The sequence below is a fragment of the Lynx rufus genome, unplaced genomic scaffold (genome assembly GCF_022079265.1).
Source record: "Lynx rufus isolate CCGP_SWC_20201006 ecotype Redwood Valley unplaced genomic scaffold, mLynRuf1.p SCAF_6, whole genome shotgun sequence".
NCBI lineage: Eukaryota > Metazoa > Chordata > Mammalia > Carnivora > Felidae > Lynx > Lynx rufus.
In genome coordinates, this window is record NW_025814878.1 from 129,046,628 (window position 1) to 129,068,254 (window position 21,627).

At 45.2% G+C, this 21,627-nt stretch overlaps 1 protein-coding gene across 3 annotated transcripts in view; it reads right to left on the reverse strand.

Moving 5' to 3' along the window:
- NEDD9 (neural precursor cell expressed, developmentally down-regulated 9) overlaps nt 1-21,627 on the reverse strand; it is a 183,746-nt gene that overhangs the window by 36,195 nt on the left and 125,924 nt on the right. The window contains exon 1 of one of the 3 annotated variants that reach the window (XM_047101353.1): nt 12,226-12,595. The exons of 1 other annotated variant lie outside the window; for it this stretch is intronic. In XM_047101353.1, the coding sequence (XP_046957309.1) occupies nt 12,226-12,237 (12 nt within the window). In that variant the 5' untranslated portion in view covers nt 12,238-12,595. Of the gene's footprint in view, nt 1-1,180; nt 1,204-12,225; nt 12,596-21,627 lie in introns of those variants that run through there. One more of the 3 variants, XM_047101354.1, reaches the window with a different exon arrangement.

Below are 21,627 nucleotides of genomic sequence, written 5' to 3' on the forward strand. Positions count from 1 at the left end.
TTCTCTTCCTTCCCTGCACTAGAATGAATGCTACCTATTTTCCCTTGATTTAAGGTTGATATAGGAGAGAAATATCCATTGGACAGGATTTGTTTATCATGAAGCCAGCAAAAGCCTGGAGCAAATCCTTTGTTTCATCTAAGAAAAATTACAAATGGGTTGTTAGGGAGGCATGCGTGTGTGTGTGTGTGTGTGTGTGTGTGTGTGAGACAGAGAGCAAGAGAGAGAGCGAGAGAAACTTCATAGTCAACTTCTATTATTTCTTGGCCAACTGTGGAGGATGAATTTGAATCCTGACAGTTATTTGAGAAAAATAGTGAGAAAGGAGCATTTCCTCACAACTCTGATGATCATAAATAATACATGTGTCTTCAGGAGCTCAATTTTCCATCCTCTGTGGTCTTTGAGATTTTCTTAAAGCAACTCCAGAGGGTCTTAAAGAAGGTGGAAGGGAACCTTCTATGTCTTAGAACCAGAAGTCACCCATAGCTTGACCAGAACCAATTAGACTAGAATTTTAGACTAATAAGATTCTAGAGATCATTCTAGAATCTTGTTTTACAGCCCCGGGGGTCACCTATGATATTAGCAGCAGAGCCAGAACTAGCATCTGGTTCCCCTCTTAATCTAGGATTTTTTCCACTGGACCAGGATGTGCTTCCCGAGAACCTTCTCCATCTTAGAATTTAGTACTGTTGCTATTAAGCCTTGGAATTTATAAGCATTTGTCCCAGGTTGCCTGGTTTTGATAGATTTAAGTATAGTATATTGGCAAAGGATCAAAACATGGGGCAGGCGCAAACTCTTTTCAGGGTTCTGTCCCTAGATAAATCTGACAGGCGCCATATAATGATGAAGGCCTGACACCCACTCACCCAAAACATAGGTTTTATTAACAATAAAACAACCATCTGGATTTCAGCCAACATTACAGTGTTGGCACGAGATCACATCTATCTGCCTGTCTAGACAAATCCGTTCAACATCCAGGTACTTGGGGGGAAGTGAAATGAGAATTAAGTTATAAAGGAGTAGGAGACGCCAGTCCACTATATTACCACTATTATAATACCACTATTATATTAGTTGTTTATTTCCCCAAACAGGATCATTTCTTAAAAGTCAAAGCGCAAAAGCTATCACATCTAATAAATTATTTGAAAGAAGGGAAAGGTCTTACCATTTTTTACATTCCCACGTATCTTCCGGCACCAAGGGATGCAGCTCTCAAGGTATGATATCTAAACCCACCAATACAAATATGTACACATTATGGCAACTCTGGTCTGTCTCCCAGCTAGAGCCCAGCTGACACCTCGGATGCCCCTCTCAAATCTTTTAGATGTCACCTCACCTAGGTCAGCTGCCTGAATGCTATTATCCCACTTCACGTGTGAGGTCCTCAAAGAGTTTTTAAAAATGGATCAGTATACTTGGCTGAAAGGGTATCTACAACCATATACTGTCAGCATTGCACCTGCAGAGAGGCCTCCAGAAAGAACCTTCAGATGCTGTAGCTTCTCAGCTAGAACAGAGAGGAAAGATGGCAGGAGCAAATGGAACAGAAGAAAACCTCTAAATGAAATTATTCAGCGGCTAGGTATATAGACAAACACCTACATGTATGTATTATTTACCAGTTTATTAGAATAAGAGAGCTTTCTTCAAGGTTCAGTGCTAAATGCATGTTTATTATTATATATATGTCAACATAAAATTATACATATGCATTGTATACACATGCGTGTGTGTGTGCGCGTGCACACACACACACACACACACACACAGCAGAGGAAGGCTTCAGAGAACTAAAGTTGTCTTAGAGACAGTCTGATGGCTTTATATATGGCCCGAGTGAGACCCCGTGCTTCTTAGTATTTGATGGTATTCTCATGAACAGATTGGGGCTACGAATTTAAGAGGAAGCTCCCTCTTGCTTAGGACCTCTTACATGAAGCGCAACCCCAATCATGGTAAAATTACGGCAAACAGTTCTAGGGCTGTCTTTTTGTGCTTCTGTCGCATAAAACCAGTAGGGCAATTATTTTTAAGCAGAAGGGAGTAGGGGAGATTAGACTGGTGATTCCTAACTAGGGGGATTTGGGGATCTGGCAATGTTTGGCGACATTTTTGGTTGTCACAATGTGTGTGTGTGGCTGGTAACCGGTGGGTAGAGGCCAGATGCTGTTAGACATCCTGCAATGCACAGGGCAGTCTCCCATAACAAAAAATGATTGAGCTGTAAAAGTCAACCGTGCTGAACGGAGAGCCCTGGATAGAGGAAGGGACACTCACTGAACTGAAGGAATCTAGTCTCAGGCCTCGTACTGTAAGATCAATGGCAAGGAAATCACACCTTTTGTGCTTCTGTCTCCCCACCTGCAAAATGGGGATAATGAACATATTCTTGATATTATGAGAAGTGATGGGAGTCATATATGCCAAGCGCTCTGATTTCTTCAGAAGAAAGGCTCTGTCTAAAATCAAAGCACAGTTATTATCACTGCATTATTATGAGCTCATGAAATTCTGTCTCAAGAACTGTAGTCCTCCCTCCCAGAAAAAAAAAAAAAAAAAAAAAAAGATTCCTCCGGGAAAAGAAAACAAACCAGAAATGATCTCATCATGATTACACCTGCCACACCAAAAAACAGACATAGTTCAGAGAAACTAAATTCTTTCCCTGCAGCCATGAAATAAGCTGCGTCTGTAATTAAGATCTTAATAAGGGAGGCAGGAGGATTGATGCAGACACTGCAGGCTATAAGGCACAGAGCTACCCTGCCAGGTTTAAAGCAAGAACAATTGAAATACAACACCCCTCACTGCTTAACGCTCCCAGGTGTTCTCAGTACAAGTCCATATTTCAAAAAGGGTTTTCCTTCATTTCTAGAGATGCCTGTTTCTGCAAGGAAAGAGAAAAGAACCAACCAATTATTTATAAGTAAATATTATTGATGACTCTCTGTGAAAAAATGTGTCTGAATTCACTCTAAAAAAAAAAAGCACCTCTTAGATAATTTCCTGTCAAAGGGCTGACATAAGGGAAGAGGGATAATGCCTTCAACAGTTGATTGATCTCTGGAACAGCCCATGTTGACTGTCTCGAGTGACCATGTGTTCCTGAACTTTCTAAGACAGTCCCAGTTTCAAATATCTTTCCCATTGTCAGACCATATGTCCCACGGTTGGGTGTGTGAAACATGGATGCATATCCACAGAAATTATATATATTTTAAACTAAAAATAAAAGATAGGCGTGCAAGTATATACCTTGCTAATGGGTCTGCCTTGGTTGAGTTTAGGATTTGGGAGGAAAAAAAAGGTGCCGATAAGAGGCTTTGATTCAGTCAATGGACATCTTCTGTAATTGACAAGCTGATCTTTATAAGGAAATGAGATATATTCCGAGGCCATCTGGACCTCTGTGAGGTTGTCTAGAAATCTGGCTTCCCAGCGAGTAGGGTTAAGAGAAGGAATGCCGTTGGGCTGACTGTATTCTTTTTGCTCCTTCCCCTGACTCCCATTTAAAGTCACGCTCGGGGCGCCTGGGTGGCTCAGTCGGTTGAGCGTCCGACTTCGGTTCAGGTCATGATCTTGCGGTTTGTGAGTTTGAGCCCCGCGTCGGGCTCTGTGCTGACAGCTCAGAGCTTGGAACCTGCTTCAGATTCTGTGTCTCCCTCTCTCTCTGCCCCTCCCCTGCTCACGCTCTGTCTCTCTGTCTCAAAAATAAATAAAAAACATTAAAAAAAATAAAGTCACGCTCAACACACTTAGCTGTGAGTGCAGAAGGCTGGAGAATCGGAGAAGAGCACGTAAGTTCTATCCCAGAGGGGCACTCAAGGAAAGAGGACTTCAAAATTTTGCTGTGCCAATGCCATTGTCATTGGTAATGCAGTACTGATGGTCCACTATAGCCCATTTCTTGCCAAGCTTGGACCCATAACACAAACAAGTAGTAACCAAAAAACAAAAACAAAAAATCATCACTGACCTGTCCTGATAGACACTAAAGATTCTGAACTCCAAGAAGGCTGGAGTGTTTAGAAGTCTACTACACTGGCTTCCCAGTGTGCTGGTCTCGCTTGTTATGGTGATTTGGGGGTCAGGTGGGGGGTTGAATTCCAGCTCATTCTTTTGGTAGAGTGCACGGCCAGGCAACAGAGAAGCCTAGATGAGCCCTGAGTTAGCCACATCCCGTGTGGGAGTGAGGTGCTAAGTTAAGAATAATGGACTGACTACCACAAATCAATGAGAATAAGGCTAATTCATATAAGAGCATAAGGTTTCCACGTAACTAAAAAAAAAAAAATCAGAAAAAATATTAAGGGCACATCATTGTGTCTAAATACATATTGCTTTAATAAATAGAAAGATCTGGTTTAAATCTTAACCTTATACGCTTTTTGGTTGCCGCACCTTTCTGTCTAGCTTCACAAATAATCCCCCTTCAAACACACACACACACACACACACACACACGAGTAAAGAAAGGAATTAAACTCAAATTCAGAAGATCGTATCAAACATTTTTGTGCAATGCTTGCGCTTTTACGTATTCACAGTTGCTCAATCCTTATTTCTGGTAAGCATAGGCATCAACATGTCATTAAGGAACATTTCTGGTAACGTAACTATTACCTTGACATGTTAGAAATATCAGGAGGAATTTTCATTTTGCAACACACACACCATGATTTACGAAGAGATACGACATCTCCAAAGCAAGGCTGAGTCTTTGGAATGAGGGTCCTGAACTGTCTATTTAAACACCATTTAGCACCATTAATGGTTAGGGAGGAGGTTGGGAGGAAAGAGATGAGCTCTTCTTTAAGAATAAACTGGTATTTAGTAGCCCATGACAGGGTCCAGGCGGATGTGTTGGAATGCACGTTACTGGCGATTTTAGTATCTCCACGGTCAGCTGCCCCAGTGCCAACTTCAGGTATGAAAAATCACTGTCACACATTATCGCAACTCACGCCTCTTCCATTTCCCTTGGAGTATATGTCTCAGTTCACCTCAATCTCATTGTCTACTAAAACTACCTTCTAAAAGAATCACTCTTCCCAGTGGATGGTAGACAAAGTTCACCACCAAGGCCATTTATCTTAAAACGAAGATTCTTCAGGAAGATAGTCTTACAGCCAGGCCATAATGTTCCCCAGGCGTGCCTCGTCCTCATTAACCAGTAAGAATGACCGCGGGGAGATGACTGGAATGCTCTAAGTAAATACGACGGAGGGGATGCCATTGATGGAGTATGAACAGAGGGTTTTTTTGGGGGAGGGGAGGGGAGTCCCCTTCCATGCCCATATTCTTTGCAATCATCCATCACCTAGGAAACCAGCAGCTATTCTCCTGCACTTTAAGTGGGAAATACAGTACTTCTTCCCAGTGGCCCTTCTTTATCTTGGCAAAGAGGCTTGGTAATTAAGTCTATATGTTCCTGCGGGGTAATGCCAGGGGCCCAGTGGTTGGCATTTCAAACCAATTTGTTTACGTTTCTTTCTAACCCTAAAATGATCCCAAAACAGATCACCAAGGCCTCTTACTTTACATCTATATCAGTAAGTGGCTGCAGTGGGATGAAGGATATAGTTTCCCCTGAACTTCTATGTCCCTCCAATCACCTCCTTCACATTCTACTGTTGGTTTTGTACACTGATAACTTTCTCTTGTCCTGTGATATTTTTGGTATGGATAAGCAATTCTAGTAAATGCTTCCTCTTAAAATTTATCTATATAATGTTTCTATACCTATATATTACATATGTCTTATAGTGCATATTATAATAGCTGCCATTTTCAAGTGCCTATGGGCTAAAAACTAATGATTTCCATATATCATATCCTTACCGCTATCTGGTAAGATGTGTATTATTACTCCCATTTTATAAACAAGGAAACAGAGGCCTAAAGTAGCAAAAGTGGGATTTGCAGCAAAACCTGGGTTCTTTCCACTATGCCATACGGCATTAAGCCTTTTTTTTTTTTTTAATGTTTATTTTTGAGACAGCACAAGCATGGGAGGGTCAGGGAGAGGGAGACAGAGCATCTGAAGCAGACTCTGTGCTGACAGCAGTGAGCCTGACGTGGGGCTTGAACTTGTGATCTCATGACCCGAACCAAAGTCAGACGCTCAACCGACTGAGCCACTCAGGTGCCCTACATGAAGACTCTTTTTAATGGCTCTTTGTATAAGTTTGTTAGGTCACTCAACATTCAGTTCGGTGTTTCTAGAGTATTGACTATGAGCAAGGTCCTGTGATCTCAGGAATATCAATCTTATGAATAACAATGACGATACCAAGTCATTAATTAATTAATGTGCAAGCAGGCACATAAGTATGCTGGTAAATCCCTGTGGCTGGCATCTGTATTTCATGTAACATCTCCAGGCCCATGGAGCACTAAACAATGCTCAACCACCTTTACCTAGTAACTGGGGTTTTGACATAGTCTTGTCACCGAGTCTTGAGTCCACACTATCCTTTCAACATCCATCAGTGCAAAGAGAGCTGAGGCTGTCTACTTACTACATGCCAGGAGCCATGGTAGGTCCTTTACATCCATGTATTATCTTACTTAGGCCTTAGAACAATAGTATGAGACAGTTACTCTCCCTGTTTTACAGATAAGAAAGCTGAGGCTCAGAGAGGTTAATTTGCCAGAGGCTATATCGAGCAATGAGTCACAAGAAACAGAAATGCCTTTCTCCAAAGCCCACATTCTATCTTGTATCTACCACAAGAACATATAAGATCAAGGCTGTGCCCCCTCCAGGCTGTAAGAGATCCTAGATCACACTTTTTATTCAAGGACTTACTTGTCTAACAGTCTCTCTCTACCCACAAATAAAGGGTGGGTCTCTCATTTTCAGTGGGGCTTACCGAAAACTAGACAGCCCCGGCGGGCAATCTATGGGAGTTAACAGCTATCGTTTAGATAGCGATTTGATTAAAAGGGGTTAGTAAGTAAGGACGTGCTAACAGAGCAGGGCAGAGGTGGAAAACATAAAGCCTGTTGTAGGGATTATAGGACAGTCAAGGAGACGAAGGTGTAGGCTTTTGGTGGTTTTACAGAGTGGATGGATGAGGAGACCCGGCTTGTGGGAAGTGACAGACTAACCAAGTCAGGTAGGCGCAAAGAGACAGGGACAAAGGAATGGGAGCAGCAAGAGACCAAGATTTGCCACGGCAGAGTCAAAAGAGAGGAGAGAGGTAGGGGGTACAGGGTGTGCTTAAGAGCATCATGTCTACGTGGGTTGGGGAGGCGAGCCATACACAAGTCTGGTGTTAGAGCAGCATAAAGACTGCCTAAATGAGAAAATGAAAGAAGATGAGGTCATGAGGGCACAAAAGGGGGAGGGAATTTGTAAAGGGGAAAGAGTGGAGAGGAAGTTTTTTCAGAAGTCTGGTGGGACGAGTAGGGGCAGCAGACCGGAAGCCACTGATGAACTCTGAGAAAAGGGCTGACGTATGTTACAGTAAGGGAAGGGTGCCACACAAATCCTTGGCATGTCCCACACTGTGCTAAATTTGGTATCATCGGAACACCCCCAGTTCTCCAAAGACCTTCAGCTCTGTGCAGATTGCCATTCAGCCCCCAAAATGGGTTTGCCCAATAAGTACATGCATCCATAAACAATTAACATCTTTTGGTGTTTTTTAAATTCGTAGATCTCACCTAAGATTTAAAAAGGAGATACCGTATGTTTTCACTCTTATGTGGATCCTGAGAAACTTGACAGAAGACCATGGGGGAGGGGAAGGGAAAAAAAAAGTTAGAGAGGGAGGGAAGCAAACCATAAGAGACTCTTAAAAACTGAGAATAAGCTGAGGGTTGATGGGCGGATGGGAGAGAGGGAAAGTGGGTGATGGGCATGGAGGAGGGCACCCGTTGGGATGAGCACTGGTTGTTGTATGGAAACCAATTGGACAATAAATTTCATATTAGGAAAAAAAAAAAAAAAAAAAGGAGCATGAGGCAGGGCACCTGGGTGGCTCAGTCAATTGGGTGCCTGACTCTTGATTTTGGCTCAGGTCCCGATCCCAGGATCATGGGATCAAGCTCCATGTCAGGTTCCACGCTGAGTATGAAGCCTGCTTAAGGTTTTCTCCCTCTGCCCCTCTCCCATGCTCTCTCTTAAAAAAAAAAAAAAAAAAAAGGATCATGGGAGACAGGAGTCTCTGGTTTGGATTGAGCACAGCAAATCATATCCAAGGGAACAAATAACCTAAAACCAAAATGTCAAAGCAAGGCAAGAATTGGTAATTATACGTCACAAATGACCACGTTGATTTAACTGAAGTCCCTTGATCATCTCTTCTCACACTAGCTTGGGAAAATAAAAGTATTTTCAAAGTCCCCCCAAAAGCTCTTCATAGGACCCACTTTGTTTGCCCGCATCCCGCCAGAACACAGGGATCCAAATTTCAGCATGTAGGCTTCTTATTTGTATCACAGGTTTTACCTATTCTTTTATCTTCACTCAAAACGTTTAAGAATGAATTTGTTGTCAACCGTGCTTCAATTAAAAAAAGAATTGGTTGAATGGGAGGCTAGATTCGTCATTTAGAATTTTCGTGTAGGCACACGGGGTTCAGAAATTTGGCAAAGCCACAAAAGCTGCTCAGCTATTAGAGATCAGAGGCAGTGCCTGCTGAGCTCTGACCAGGCCTGGGCCTGCACAAAGTGGGCGGGGTCTCAGGCTTCTGCTCAAACACAGCTGTGCACGGATCCTTCCATCACGCTCCTGGCAGACAGCAGCAACAATCTGCCTCCAGACCCCTCGGAAGGGGAGCCTTCACTGAGCAAGCCACGGCCATCGAGGCACAAGCTCCTTCAACGACCCCCCCCCACCCCCCAATTCAGGACATGCTTTTTGTATATTCCGAAGAGCTCGTGGAAAACTCTTAGTAAGTGAAGGGCCTGTAATTTACTATCACAGAACCTCAAACTGAATGAAGCCTTTTAGGAGAAACAGAGCATTAAGTGCATAGGAGACAGCAGCCTTCCCATGAACAACAACCACAAAACATAAAACGAAATAAAGCTAGACTAGTTGTTGCTCACCAAAAAGTTTGTAAGGCATAGCTTGCGCTCCCGGGTTCTCAAGATTATTATAAATGCATTAACTGGCTGGCCTGGAGCTATGTGTCTAAGTGCAAATGAGTGGAGGTTAGCCTGTCCTCTGGTTACGATTCCTGAAGTAGCCAAACCAGATAATCTGGTTAAAAAAATCTTATAGTGGCTGAATTATAAATCTCTCGGTGAACAGAAGTCTGACTGTGCTAGGTTTATAGTGTGTAGAGCAGCACAGTGTTTCAAAGATCATTCCCGACTCCAGGATTTTACAATCTAATAACTATCTGGTTTTATGCCCTAAGTGGCTCAGATTAAACAAATAACTGCCAAACGTGCAATTCACTTTGCTTTGTAGAGTTTCTATGTTAAAAAAAAAAAAAATCAATCCTGCAGGAATACTTGAGATGGAATTGTTTTAAACTTCCTGGGGGACAAAACCACCAGTCACACAGAGCATTTTAGGGAGGTCACGGATGATTCTTTCTTTAAGAGTGGCTTAAAGTCACGAGTTCTGGAGCCTGATCCCCTTGGGTCAATTAACAGCTCCACCATTTTTTTAGCTGTGTGGCTTTGGATAAATTACTTAGCCTCTCTGGGCCATAATTTCTACATTTGAAAAATGAGCATATGATAAAACCCACCCCAGAGTTTTTGGAAGAGTGAAATGTGACGATCTTGTATTATCATGGTAATTCTTAATTAATATTATTTACCACTCTTCTACCTTTGCATCATTTCCTCTACTTAAAATGACAAAATGGTCTCCTGAAATAGAGCTGTGCATTATTTTTTCAAAATTTTTTTAACATTCATTTTTTTTTAAAATTTTTTTTAACGTTTATTTATTTTTGGGACAGAGAGAGACAGAGCATGAACAGGGGAGGGGCAGAGAGAGAGGGAGACACAGAATCAGAAGCAGGCTCCATTCTCCGAGCCATCAGCCCAGAGCCTGACGTGGGGCTCGAACTCACGGACCGTGAGATCGTGACCTGAGCTGAAGTCGGATGCTTAACTGACTGAGCCACCCAGGCGCCCCTAACATTCATTTATTTTTGAGAGACAGAGAGAGACAGAGGGGGAGCGGGGAAGTGGCAGACAGAGAGGGAGACATAGAATACAAAGCAAGCTCTAGGCTCTGAGCTGTCAGCACAGAGCCGGATGCAGGGCTCGAACTCACAAACCATGAGATCATGACCCGAGCTGAAGTTGGGCGCTTAACCAACTGAGCCACCCAGGCGCCCCGAGCTGTGCATTATTAACTAGAGAGAACCCAGGCTTTCTAAGAAAGGGACAGCAGATTGCTTCAGCTACTGGTTTATTTTATAGTCACCACAAAGTGTCAATCTGACATTTGGTCGGTCAGAGAAGTCAGTATTTTTTCTGGTGAGCTAATAAAGACCCTATATTTACATCACTTGGTAAGGGTGTTCAACACTGGTAGGACCCAGCAAAACAGGAGGGTGAGGGTTTTTCCGTGAATGCCAATCGCAGTTTATTTCGTCCGTTGCCACACTTTGTTTCCATAAGAGTAAAATCAAAACATAATGAGGTCACTGAATAAAAGTGACTTTAGACTTTGTCACTTCTGTCACTTGCTAGATTGCAGCGCTCAATATTGATTTCAGCCATTTATACTTTCCAATAATGAACGTATGAACCTATTTTCTCTTTTATTTTTTCCCTGCAAGCTGGTTATTATGAAACTAAAGGCATTCAGTAATAGGGACAGGAGGGACCAAAGAACTACTGCGGGTTAAGTAACCACTATTCTAAACAAGGGACCGTGCAAATACAGGGTGAGCCACTTCAAGAATGGGAACTTTGCTGCCAGGTAGAAGGATTTGTTTCTGGTGGCATCCTAAAGTCAAAAGCATTAGGAATCGTTAGGATTATTCATGCCTCTGATCTTCCCTCTTGAGGCAGATAATGGAAAGCTAACAGTACAGTGATCACGAATACCTGTCTCTTCAGACAGTTGTAACCTTTCCGAGGAGAACCAGAACTCATGCATTATAATAAAGACTTTCAGCATTTAGATTTAGAGCTTTTGAACAAGATTTATAGCTTTCGAATAAAAGATTTATCACTGAGGTTAGCCAGTGGCTATTAGCTGGAACCGAGTATTTACAACCTCACGTTAAAAAAGGATGGGCCAGAAGCTAGATAATTCAGAAAGGAAGCAAAATAACTCCCAGCTAGCACAATCCCAAAGGTCAGACAGGTAATACAAATTGTCAGTCCAAAGCATAGCCACCTTGCCAACATTCATTTTAATAATAGCACCGTTGTTTCAAATCATTAGGTCTCACGTCTCTTCTAGAAGTCACGCCCAACTCACTGCAATGTGCTTCTAAGTACAGTGTCTCTGGAAGCTCCTTGCCTGATTCGATGGGGGTCCCTTAAACAAATGGGATATGCCGAGCAAATTATGATCCTTTAGCCAAGAATACGTAAAAACAATGGTGCATAATGCATGAGAAAATAATGTATCCTGAGCCTCTGTACGCTTCGGGGACAATAAGCTGACTGGACAATTCAGACTCTCAGCCCATTCAAATGCCTAGAAGTGTTTTAAAGAAGTGGCAAATGCTCATTCGTTCGTACATCCAGGATTCATTTAAGGACGTCAGTATGCTCCATCATGGGCTGCATAAGAGTACCTCGGGCTTTTAATTTCTGCCACCAAAAGTGCATAAGGCAACCCGCTTCTCTTACCAAATGCTTAGAGCAAAGGCTGAAAACTGCTTTAGGAGCCAGTCTGAGGGGACTCGGCAGTTCTGATTCCTCTCCCATTACGGCCCTCGGCCCGTGGAGGCCAGGCCTAGGGGAGCCGCAGAGTCTTCAACTCCGCTCCGAGTTAGACACCCTCTGAATGCCAGTGGCTCCAGTGGCGGCTCCGATCAGATTGATTCTCAGTCTTTCAGGGGAGATGGGCCCGGGTATGCTGTGCCCTCCCGGAGTGGGTCTCAGAGGCTGGGTCTCTGCCTGCCTGCTTGTATGCCAACCTCGGTGACTGAGACCCCCTCTCCCTGGGGCACAGAAGGGGTCCCTGCAGAGGAGTTGTCACGGTGGGCGACACACACACACACACACGCGCGCGCGCGCGGAAACCTGACGGAAGAGGCACCCTCTTACCTTATACTTCATCTCGGCGGCGGTGGGTTGAGCCGTTTTCCTCCCCTAGTCAGCCTGCATCAAGCGCTGGCGTGTCCGCGCCTCCATGGAGTGCAGTGCTAAATGAAAGTGAGAGCGGCCGGGCCCCGGGCGGCTTTGCCAGTCGCAGCGCGCCAGCTCCCGCACAGCCTCTGAGCTCACTGTTTTGATGGAGCCCGGCCGAGCCCCGACCGTATTTGCATCTCGCCAGCCATTGGCTGGCCGGCGAAGGTAATGTGGGGCCCCGCCCACCTCTTAACTTCGGAGAGCTGACAAAGAACTTGTAATGTGGGCATTTCTTTTTTACAGGAGCCCAAAGGGTGGAAAATAAAACGAAGTGGGGAACCGTCTCGAACGTTACTCCCCATCCCCTCAGCCCCCCCCCCCCGACACCCCCCCCCCAAAAAAAAAGCCCCGGGCAAAGGAGATTCTTTTTTAAGATTAACCTAAGTTTTAAAGAAATTGAATTCACAAAGCAGTCTGACAGTCGTGCTTCCTGTGACCTAGCAACTCCTTCATAAACCCATTTCATTTCAAAGCCATTCACCTCGCAATCTCTACATGAAACGAATTCGGGGAACAAAAGGTTTTCTGTCTCCAGGCCCCTTTTTACTAACTACCCCTGCTGATATCTCTCTCTCTCTCTTTCTCTCCTCCCTCCCCTCCCCTTTTTTGTGGCTGTTTGCTTTTTTTGTTCTTTTCAATGTTCAAAGTACTTGCAACGTCAGTCTGCGAGGAGCCAGAATACAATTCTCTCTGTGAAAAGGGACTCCGCTAGCACAGGCACCAGGGCTTTCCTAGCCGGCTTCTCCCCAGGGCCTCGGAGAGTTGAGTGTCAGCCACATTCAGTGATCTCCTCTGGCTTTGCTGAGGATAAAGGTTAGATGTGACCCCTTAGATGAGGCTGGCCGGTGCATGCCCTATACATCATGGCTGTCCACTGAGCAGTGTGTTCTTTGATGGCTGGCGTTGCCAGCTCCAGCTTTGAACACTGCAGTGTTTTCCTTCTGACCTCTCTCCTGAAGATGACCCATTAACCCACCAACACTTATTATCGGGGAAACAAAAAAAAAAAATGCCCACTGTTTGAGGAGCCTGGTTTAAAAGACCAGTCTCTCCACTGAAGCACAGAACATTCGGTTCAGCCTCATGATTTCTATTGAGAAAGACATCACCCAGGAGAAGACAGAAAGGGTCACCTTTAGCGACTCTTCTAAAGGGTGAAGCGGAGAGAGGGGAAAATTCCTTTGCACTGGGTCTCAGGATTGAGACTCGGTGATTTCAGACAATAGCTGTCCCTGAGTGGGATGGACTCCAAGCAGACTACACGACCTGGATGGAAAAATCATCTCTCTCTTTTTTTTTTTTTTCCTGACCTAGTTGGATCAGAATCAGTTTGATTCCCCTGCCCCCAAAATTCCCAGTGAATTAAACTTTTACTTTTATGATCCAAACAAATAGAACAGGCGAGCAGCTACCCTGCAAAAGTGGTTTCCAGATACAAGGCTCCAGATCACCGTTTAATAAGGCACCGGTTCCTTGGACGTGACCCCCTCCCCCCGCCCCGCTGGTCATAATGAGGTTGATACACCCATTCAGGCCTCAGACTTGGACTTTGCTTTTCCTCCTTTGGCCTTGGAGTGAAAATAAGCCCGAGTGATTTTGCAAGGTCTTTCTGAACACAAATTAAGCATGCAGCATATTGTACTACAAGGATCTTCCTGACAGTCCCACCGGCTTATGGGAGAGTCATTAGTTTGCAGGAAATTGTTTTTGGTGTCTGCCTGGATCAGTCAAAGTCCTTCCCATCTGTAAGATGAGTCTTGTGGCCTCCAGAAGATCTAGATAACATTCCTTTGGCTTCCTAAGCAGCAGGGCTGAAACTGCTTTCTGTTCTGTTTGATGAGTACCACTGAATAGGCCAACACTATCTCACCCCAAATGCTTTCAGTTTCCAAAGCATTTGCTAGGGCTTTTTTGTCATTTCATTCTCTAGCTAGAAAGTTTAAATCGTACTAGGTGGCCCCCTTGCTTTCCTGCTTCTCTCCTCTTCAGTAGACACTTGGAATCTACCTCAAGTTCATTTCAGGGGAGTTTGGATCAGCGTTAGTCACACCGCAGTCGGGTATACTGTGATAGTCTCAACAAATGTCTTAACTTCTCGATTTTGGTGCCCTGAAGTATGACATGGAGAAAATAATAATGCCTACCTGCTAGGTTATAATGAGTATTAAATGAGATAGTGTGGATAGAAGTTAATACTACCCAGCACATAGTAAGATCTTAATAAATGTTCACTTATTAATGTTCCATTATTAATTATTGTTTTAATATTTAAATGCATCATATATTATTTTATTACTATAGTATATGACATTATTATGGTATGTTATGTAAGCATTAATATTCACTTAATTATTAATTGTAGCTGTTATTACTATTAGACTCTGGTCAATATCTTAAGTGTGGCAGGCATTGAGAAAAAGGCAGACGGGTGCCCTCATCCGTGTGTCATTCTTTCGCAGGACACTTTGTAATTTAACAAATATCGATTGAGCACCTACCACGTGCTGGGTACCGTTCCAGGTGGGGAAGAGACAGGAGCCGCCCACACAAAGCTCCTACCTTCATGGAGCTTACGGCTTACTGGGAGTGGAGGGCAATAATTAAATGAATATGGAATACAGTTTGGAGTGATAAATGCCACGAATTAAAGTTAAGCAGGGAAAATTGCTAGAGGGAAACAGAGAAGGGTTAGCAGGTGCGTGTGGGGGGGGTGTCTTGGTTTAGAGCGTGGTCACGTAAGCCCCTCTAAGGAGGTAATATTGAAGCAGAAATCTGAAGGACATGAGGGATTCATTCAAACATCTGGGGAAAGAACATTCCAGATAGAGGAAAGCGCCTGGAGTAGGAATGAGCTGGGTGTGTTCAAGAACAGCACAAAAGCCAGGGCGCTGGAGTTGGGCTCCTTGGGGGGATTGGGAAACGGGTGGCTGAGACTCAGACAGGTAGGCGGTAGCACTTGGATTTTCTCCTGACGGCCACAGCAAGGCACTGGAGCGATTTGAGCAGAGAATGATGTGATCTGTTTCTCTGTTTTTACCCTTTGTTTAAACACTCAAGGGCAGCAGGCTATTAGTTAAAATATTGAGCTCTGGTCTTAACACAGCTTACATAATGCAGATAGTTGTCATGACTTTATTGTATTTAGCTGCTTTATTAGTACTTAGTTATTTAATATGTTTCCTTCAAAGCCCTCTGGGGAAACACAAATTCTCTCACTGAATAGAAAAACAGCCCCATCCCCGCCTATTACCTGAGATTTTTGGGTGCCCAAATCACTGTTTAACCTATGCTGTGTAAACATCGCCGATTGGTTTATGGGACCGCCCTCATACCCCCGTGGGTAGCCTCCTAAAATGGGCCGGGATGCTGGGGCTCGGGTCCTACCCTGTGCTCACCAATACTGTGTCCGCCCGTCAGCCTTGCCACCCGCCTGCTTGTCGGTCAAGGGCTCTATCTCCCCAGACACTGATACAGGCAGGAGCGAGGGGGAAGTGGCACCAGATGCTGTCCAAATGATTTTCCAGCCGCCATGGCCATGGGCATGGATATAGCAAAAAATCGTGCGGATGCCAGAGAGAAGAGATTCTCCCATGCACAACTTGGGAGGAACCCATGTGGCTGCTCTCTAAAAGTAAGGGCAAAGTCAGAACAAGTGAGGGCAGGAAGTGACCTCGGGAATCTAGCACAGTCACCTCTAAAGCAGACGAAACTGCTGCTCTGAGGGCTGGGTGCCCCACACAGGGTGCCTCCGGGTTGGCTGGCTCGTAACAGCGATCAGCGTTTCAGGTCCATTCTCTGTCTCTCTTGTCTGATCTATTCCAGTCATTCCTTTGTAGTTTCCCGGGCCCGCCATCTCTCCCTGCTGGAATCTATCTTCCACGTTGCTACCTGTTTACTTTCTAGAGTACAGAGCAGGACATGTTGCTACTATGATTAAAAACCGCTGGGGGTACCTCAGTGCCTTTACAAACAAAATCTGCAGACTTTTTGGCCTGGACTGTGATTTGGGCCCACCCTTCCTTTCTGGCCTCGTCTTCTCCCATCCCCCCTACCCCACATCCCACACTGCAGCCAAACAGGGGGGACTCACCAATTCCAAGACACCCTTGTACTCTCCTGAGTTTGCACAGATGGGTTCCTCTGCCTGGCATGTCCTCTCTTCTCACGTCAGCTGTCAGGCCGAGCCCCCACATGAACCCTTTTGTGCTTCCTTGCCAACCGCCCCCACTCTGCCCACGTCCTCCTTTCAGAACTAACTCCTCCCTCCCTTCGCTCTGCCCCCATTGTACTTGGAACACAGTCCTCTTATAAGGCTTTTCCACATTGTGCCATAATACTGGTTGATCTCTGTTGTCCCAGCTTCAAGGCGAACCCCCCAGGGACAGGGTGGTATCTTGCACATCTCTGTGTCCCCTGCAGGCTTCTACTTTGCAGGTACTTACATGCCTGCTGAGCGAATGAATGAATGAATGAATGAGAGGACAGAAGTAACATCAAAGGATGTATGTTATCTTGAGGTTCTGTGTGATGCTCAGGAAAGGAATGGAGAAAACTCGAGTTTTGAGGGCAGTCGTGGGGTTTGCATTTGTAAGAAGTGGAGCTAAGATGCAACTTTCCAGAACCAATTCCAGGCCTATTGCCAGTTCTGGCTCCCGGACATGTTTTGGTCTGAAAACTATAGCTTGTAGGCCTCCTGTCTTGGTACAACCAATGAGCTAAGAATAGTTTTTACATTTTTCTATGGTTGGAAAAAAAAAATAAAGAGAAGAATGTTTCATGAGATGGGCAAATCATGTGAAATTCAAATTTCAGTGTCTATAAATAAAGTTTTATTGGAACGTGGGCACCCATTCCTTTACATGGTATCTTTTGAGCTCTAATGGCAGACTTGGGTGGTTGTAATAGAAGTGGTAAAGGCTTCAAAACCAAAAAAACCCAAAAAACAAAAAAAAAACCCCACTATTATTTGGCTTTCCACAGGAAACGCTTATTGACTCATGCCCTAGAAAAGTGCAACATATATCTATCCTCGGGTTCAGACTAGAGTAGAGGTCCTTGTATATCCACAGAGAAACAATCTAGAAATACCCATTCTAGGGCCATGTTTCACCATTTCTAGTTTGCTATCGGTTAAAAAAAATTCTACAAAAAACAAAGTTATTTCAAAAAATAATTGGAGGCAGCAACTTTTCAATCCTGTAAATCTCCAGAAACCTTCCCAAACAAAGATGAGCCACGGAGAGTTTTCCAGCTGACCCCTGCCACATTCAACCTTGATTGTTGAAACCCCCCACAGGTGCCGGGCCCTATGCTACATATCACAAACGTGATTTCATTCCGTATTTATCTAATAGGGCAACCCTGCGAGGTAGGTTGGAGCGTCCTAATTTTACACATAACGAAACTTGAGACCCAGAGAGGTCATACAACTTGCACAAAGTTACAGGCAGATGAGTGCAGGTCCTGTACATGGAGACAGGCTCTCGGGCTCCCAAGTCTGCGACCTGAACCACTGTGCATACTTCTCCCCAGCATCCTCTAACCCCATTTGTCAGTCAAGTCAATAAGGTAGCTTCTCCACCAGAGCGGGACTGAACCCAACCGAGGAACGATCTGTGCATTCGAGCCCCACTTGTGTGGACTGTCCCCCTTTATCATTGTGTTTCTTTAGATCCCATCTTTACCCCGGCTTGTACCCTGTCTCCTTCATGAGACCTTTCCTCTCCAGTGTTGATCTCTTCCTCACCCCACTCTCTCTTCCCTCACCTGTGCCCTAGGTTGGTACTTCCCTAACCTGACCTCCCTGAAAAAGCAATTATGAAGGCTTATAGATTCAGTGGACCTGGGGTGGGGACTTGGAATCTATCCATTTGAAAAGATCCCCAGATGATTCTGTACATAGCTATAGGGGTACCGCTTGTCATTTAGTGCTTAGGTACTGCCTTTACTGTTTCTCCTGCGAGGAGGCACTTCTTCTCCACAGTGAGATTTCAAGCGACTTGTAAAAGGGGATCCTGTCTTGTTTTTGCTGTCTCCCCTTCTGCATTTATGCAGGTAACTGAGTCTCATCGTACGTCTTCTCAAAGCCCTGAATCATTTCCATGCTCACAGCCTTGACTGACGTCAACGTGGAAAAAATAAGTCACTTTTCAGCAGGCAGAAGAAAGAACATCTCTCACTCCAGGCAATCGCCCTTTTTTTTATCTGTTGAGCTGGTCAAGCTCTTGGAATGAATGAAAGTCTATTATTAGAGAGATGTTCCAGATACAGTTTCTAACACTTGCTTCTTCGTGGGCTGGGGAAAGGAGATCTCATTCACTTTCTCTCCACTAATAGTCGGTAAAAGAGACTCACGAAGGCCATCCCATCCTAACCCTTCCCCCCCACTCCCCTTTTAACAATTATTAATATTATTGTTATTATTATTTGAAGTTTCTCTTCCTACCCCCCCCTTTTAACAATAGTGTCTAAGAGATAAACTCTGATTTCTGCAAGAGTTGTTCAAAACATTATTTTACAATATTTGTAACGGAGGGTGGCGTTTCTTAAAAAGCCTTGTTGCCTCAAGATCCCCAAACTACTTCTGACTTGGTGCCTTCCTGACTTATTTCTTCTTCTCACTCAGTGACGAGCCACCTGGGATGGGGTGGGGCTCTAAACAACAGAGAATAGGAACGATTCCTCTAGATTTTCTCTTTATTGCATGACACGGTGGATTCCCACACTGTGACAGCTTTACGAGGTCTCACTGCCCCCTTTTATTCAGCCAAGTTTATAAGTGTGTCATTGTTATTGTCCTTTTAAAAATATACCATCCTCTCCCTCCCCCCGCACCCCGCTTTTCCCACTGCCTTCTGCCCTCCATCACAGATTCTTTGAGGTGGCTTTTAATTTTCCCAAGGGGGAAGTGCTAAAATGGAGAGTGTCTTACACCCCAATCAGTCCTTGATAAAGCATGACAAAAAATACATGTAATACTGTGTCACTCACATGCTACTAAAAACCTACAGAGACCCCTGTATATTGCCCCTGGCGACTAGACTTTTGAAAAACTGTGTAACTGTGACGCTTTTGGTGTTTTATACATATAGACATAATAGTGTTATTATAACTTTGGAATCCTTAATTACTAACCCCCCCCCCCCCCGCAAAGAACTGAAAAACAAAACAGATTAAATTACATGTCAAGTCAACTTGCTCCACTGTAGTAAAATACGATGAGCAATGATGAGGCCCCACTTGAGCATTCAGCATTTTCTTTACTCGAAGGATTTGGGGGGTTAACTCGGGGGCGAAATTATGAGAAAACCAAGTGGGCAAAGGTTTACATTTCTACTATTTATATGTATCCCGCTGGGCACAGGAATGATGTTTGGCGGAGCAAAAGGACTTTATTAGTTAAGATTGTGCAGACTGCCTGGCACGGCGTTCTCCTGTTTTCTCTAGCTGCGAGGTATCCCCTTATCGCAGGCTTTGGTTCGTCCGAATAAACAATTTGTTGTCCGAAACTGTCCCGCAAGTCTCTTCCGCTGGTAGAAACTGCAGACCGTGGATCTTTACAAAGGTCAAGGTGATCGGCCACGACCAAATAGACAGAAATCCCCTGCCCGGGGGGGAGGATGGCCTGTTCTTCCTGAAGGCACCGCCAGACACAGTAACATTGCTCTGTAGTTCGTATTCAGTAAGGCGGGACAAACGCACCAGGCTTCCTTCTTGCTCGCGTCTGTTCTCTCTTTGTTCTTAAGTTTGAAGTCTTCCTGTCCTCTCCTTGCATCTGTATCTAAGATGTGACGCGATGTGCTGGCGCTTTGCTGTCCCCTCTCCCCTCTCCACTTTCTGCTCCTGTCCAGGTGTGGTAAACAGAGGGGCTTATGGACCACGCGCCTGGATGAGGCCGGATGCTCTGTTTCCAGTCTACTCCTCCAGGCACACGGGCCATTAAGGTTCACCTTCCACATGCGGCATCCAGTGTGGTTCCAGGTGGAGGTGGGGGGTGGAGATGGAAGCCGAGGTGGTGGTGGTGGGGGGGGGGAAGAATCAGGGAGCATGGCGGGAAGGAAGGTGTTTTAAAGACCAGGTACCTGGTATTGAGGAGGGCACCCTTTTTTTTTTTTTTTCAACGTTTATTTATTTTTGGGACAGAGAGAGACAGAGCATGAATGGGGGAGGGGCAGAGAGAGAGGGAGACACAGAATCGGAAACGGGCTCCAGGCTCCGAGCCATCGGCCCAGAGCCCGACGCGGGGCTCGAACTCACGGACTGCGAGATCGTGACCTGGCTGAAGTCGGACGCTTAACCGACTGCGCCACCCAGGCGCCCCGAGGAGGGCACCTTTTGGGATGAGCACTGGGTGTTGTATGGAAGCCAATTTGACAATAAACTTCATACATTGAAAAAATAAATAAATAAATAAATAAATAAAAAATAATTAAAGACCAGATACCCACTTTCCTGGAGGCACAGGCGAAACTATTTCTTCAGGGTTTGGAGATGCATTCCCCCCCCAACCCCGCACTGGCCCCCTTAAAAGGGGCCAGCTGACCCAGCCGGCCTCCTGTCCCTTGCTGCCCTCACCAGCTGAGGCCAGCGAGTGGCCAGTGGGCCCCGTCCCAGGGCATCGGGCCTGTCTGGCCAGCCCAGGCGGCCGCCAGCTGGCGCTGATGAGCGAGGGGAAGGAATCTGAGTAATGCAGGGCCTTGGGGGGTGGAGGGGGGAAGACAGGATAAGAGGAATGTGGTGTGGGGACACGGCTCACCCGGCACTGTTCAAGCCAAGCTTTTGAAGAGCTTGATTCATTTTAGAAAGCAAACAAACTCCTTCAGCTCTCAGCAATCTTTTATTTTGTCTGCAGGACGAATGCCTCTCCAGCGTGGGCGGGGCACCGGGTCGCGGTGGCGGAGACGAAGGCGTCCACCCTTGCGTGTGGACAGCGCGTTCCTTTCTGCCCACTGGGGCTAAGAAATGCAGAGCGGCTCTCTTCCTCCTACGAAAAGCCGAGGGGGAGCCCTGCGAATCAATGAACGTGTCCAAGACCTTAAGGCTCACTCGCTCGCACCACTGGGGTTTACAGATGTTGAGTGTAAGTTCCCTTAATTTGCTTGTGTCCTGGCACCCTGTGACTTCCAACTAGGGAGTGGAGAAGAGGGGGTGTTGCAAAGGTTTTCTCGAACGCCGGTGCCTGCGGTTCTCACGATTCATGCTCTAACCAGCCTTAGGAGCTGCTGGTCTTCCGAAGGGTGGAGAGCCGGGGGACGAAGCAAGGCTTCTTCTGCTCTTTCTGCAGAACCGTTTCCCCCGCTTTAGATTTTGTAGTCTCAG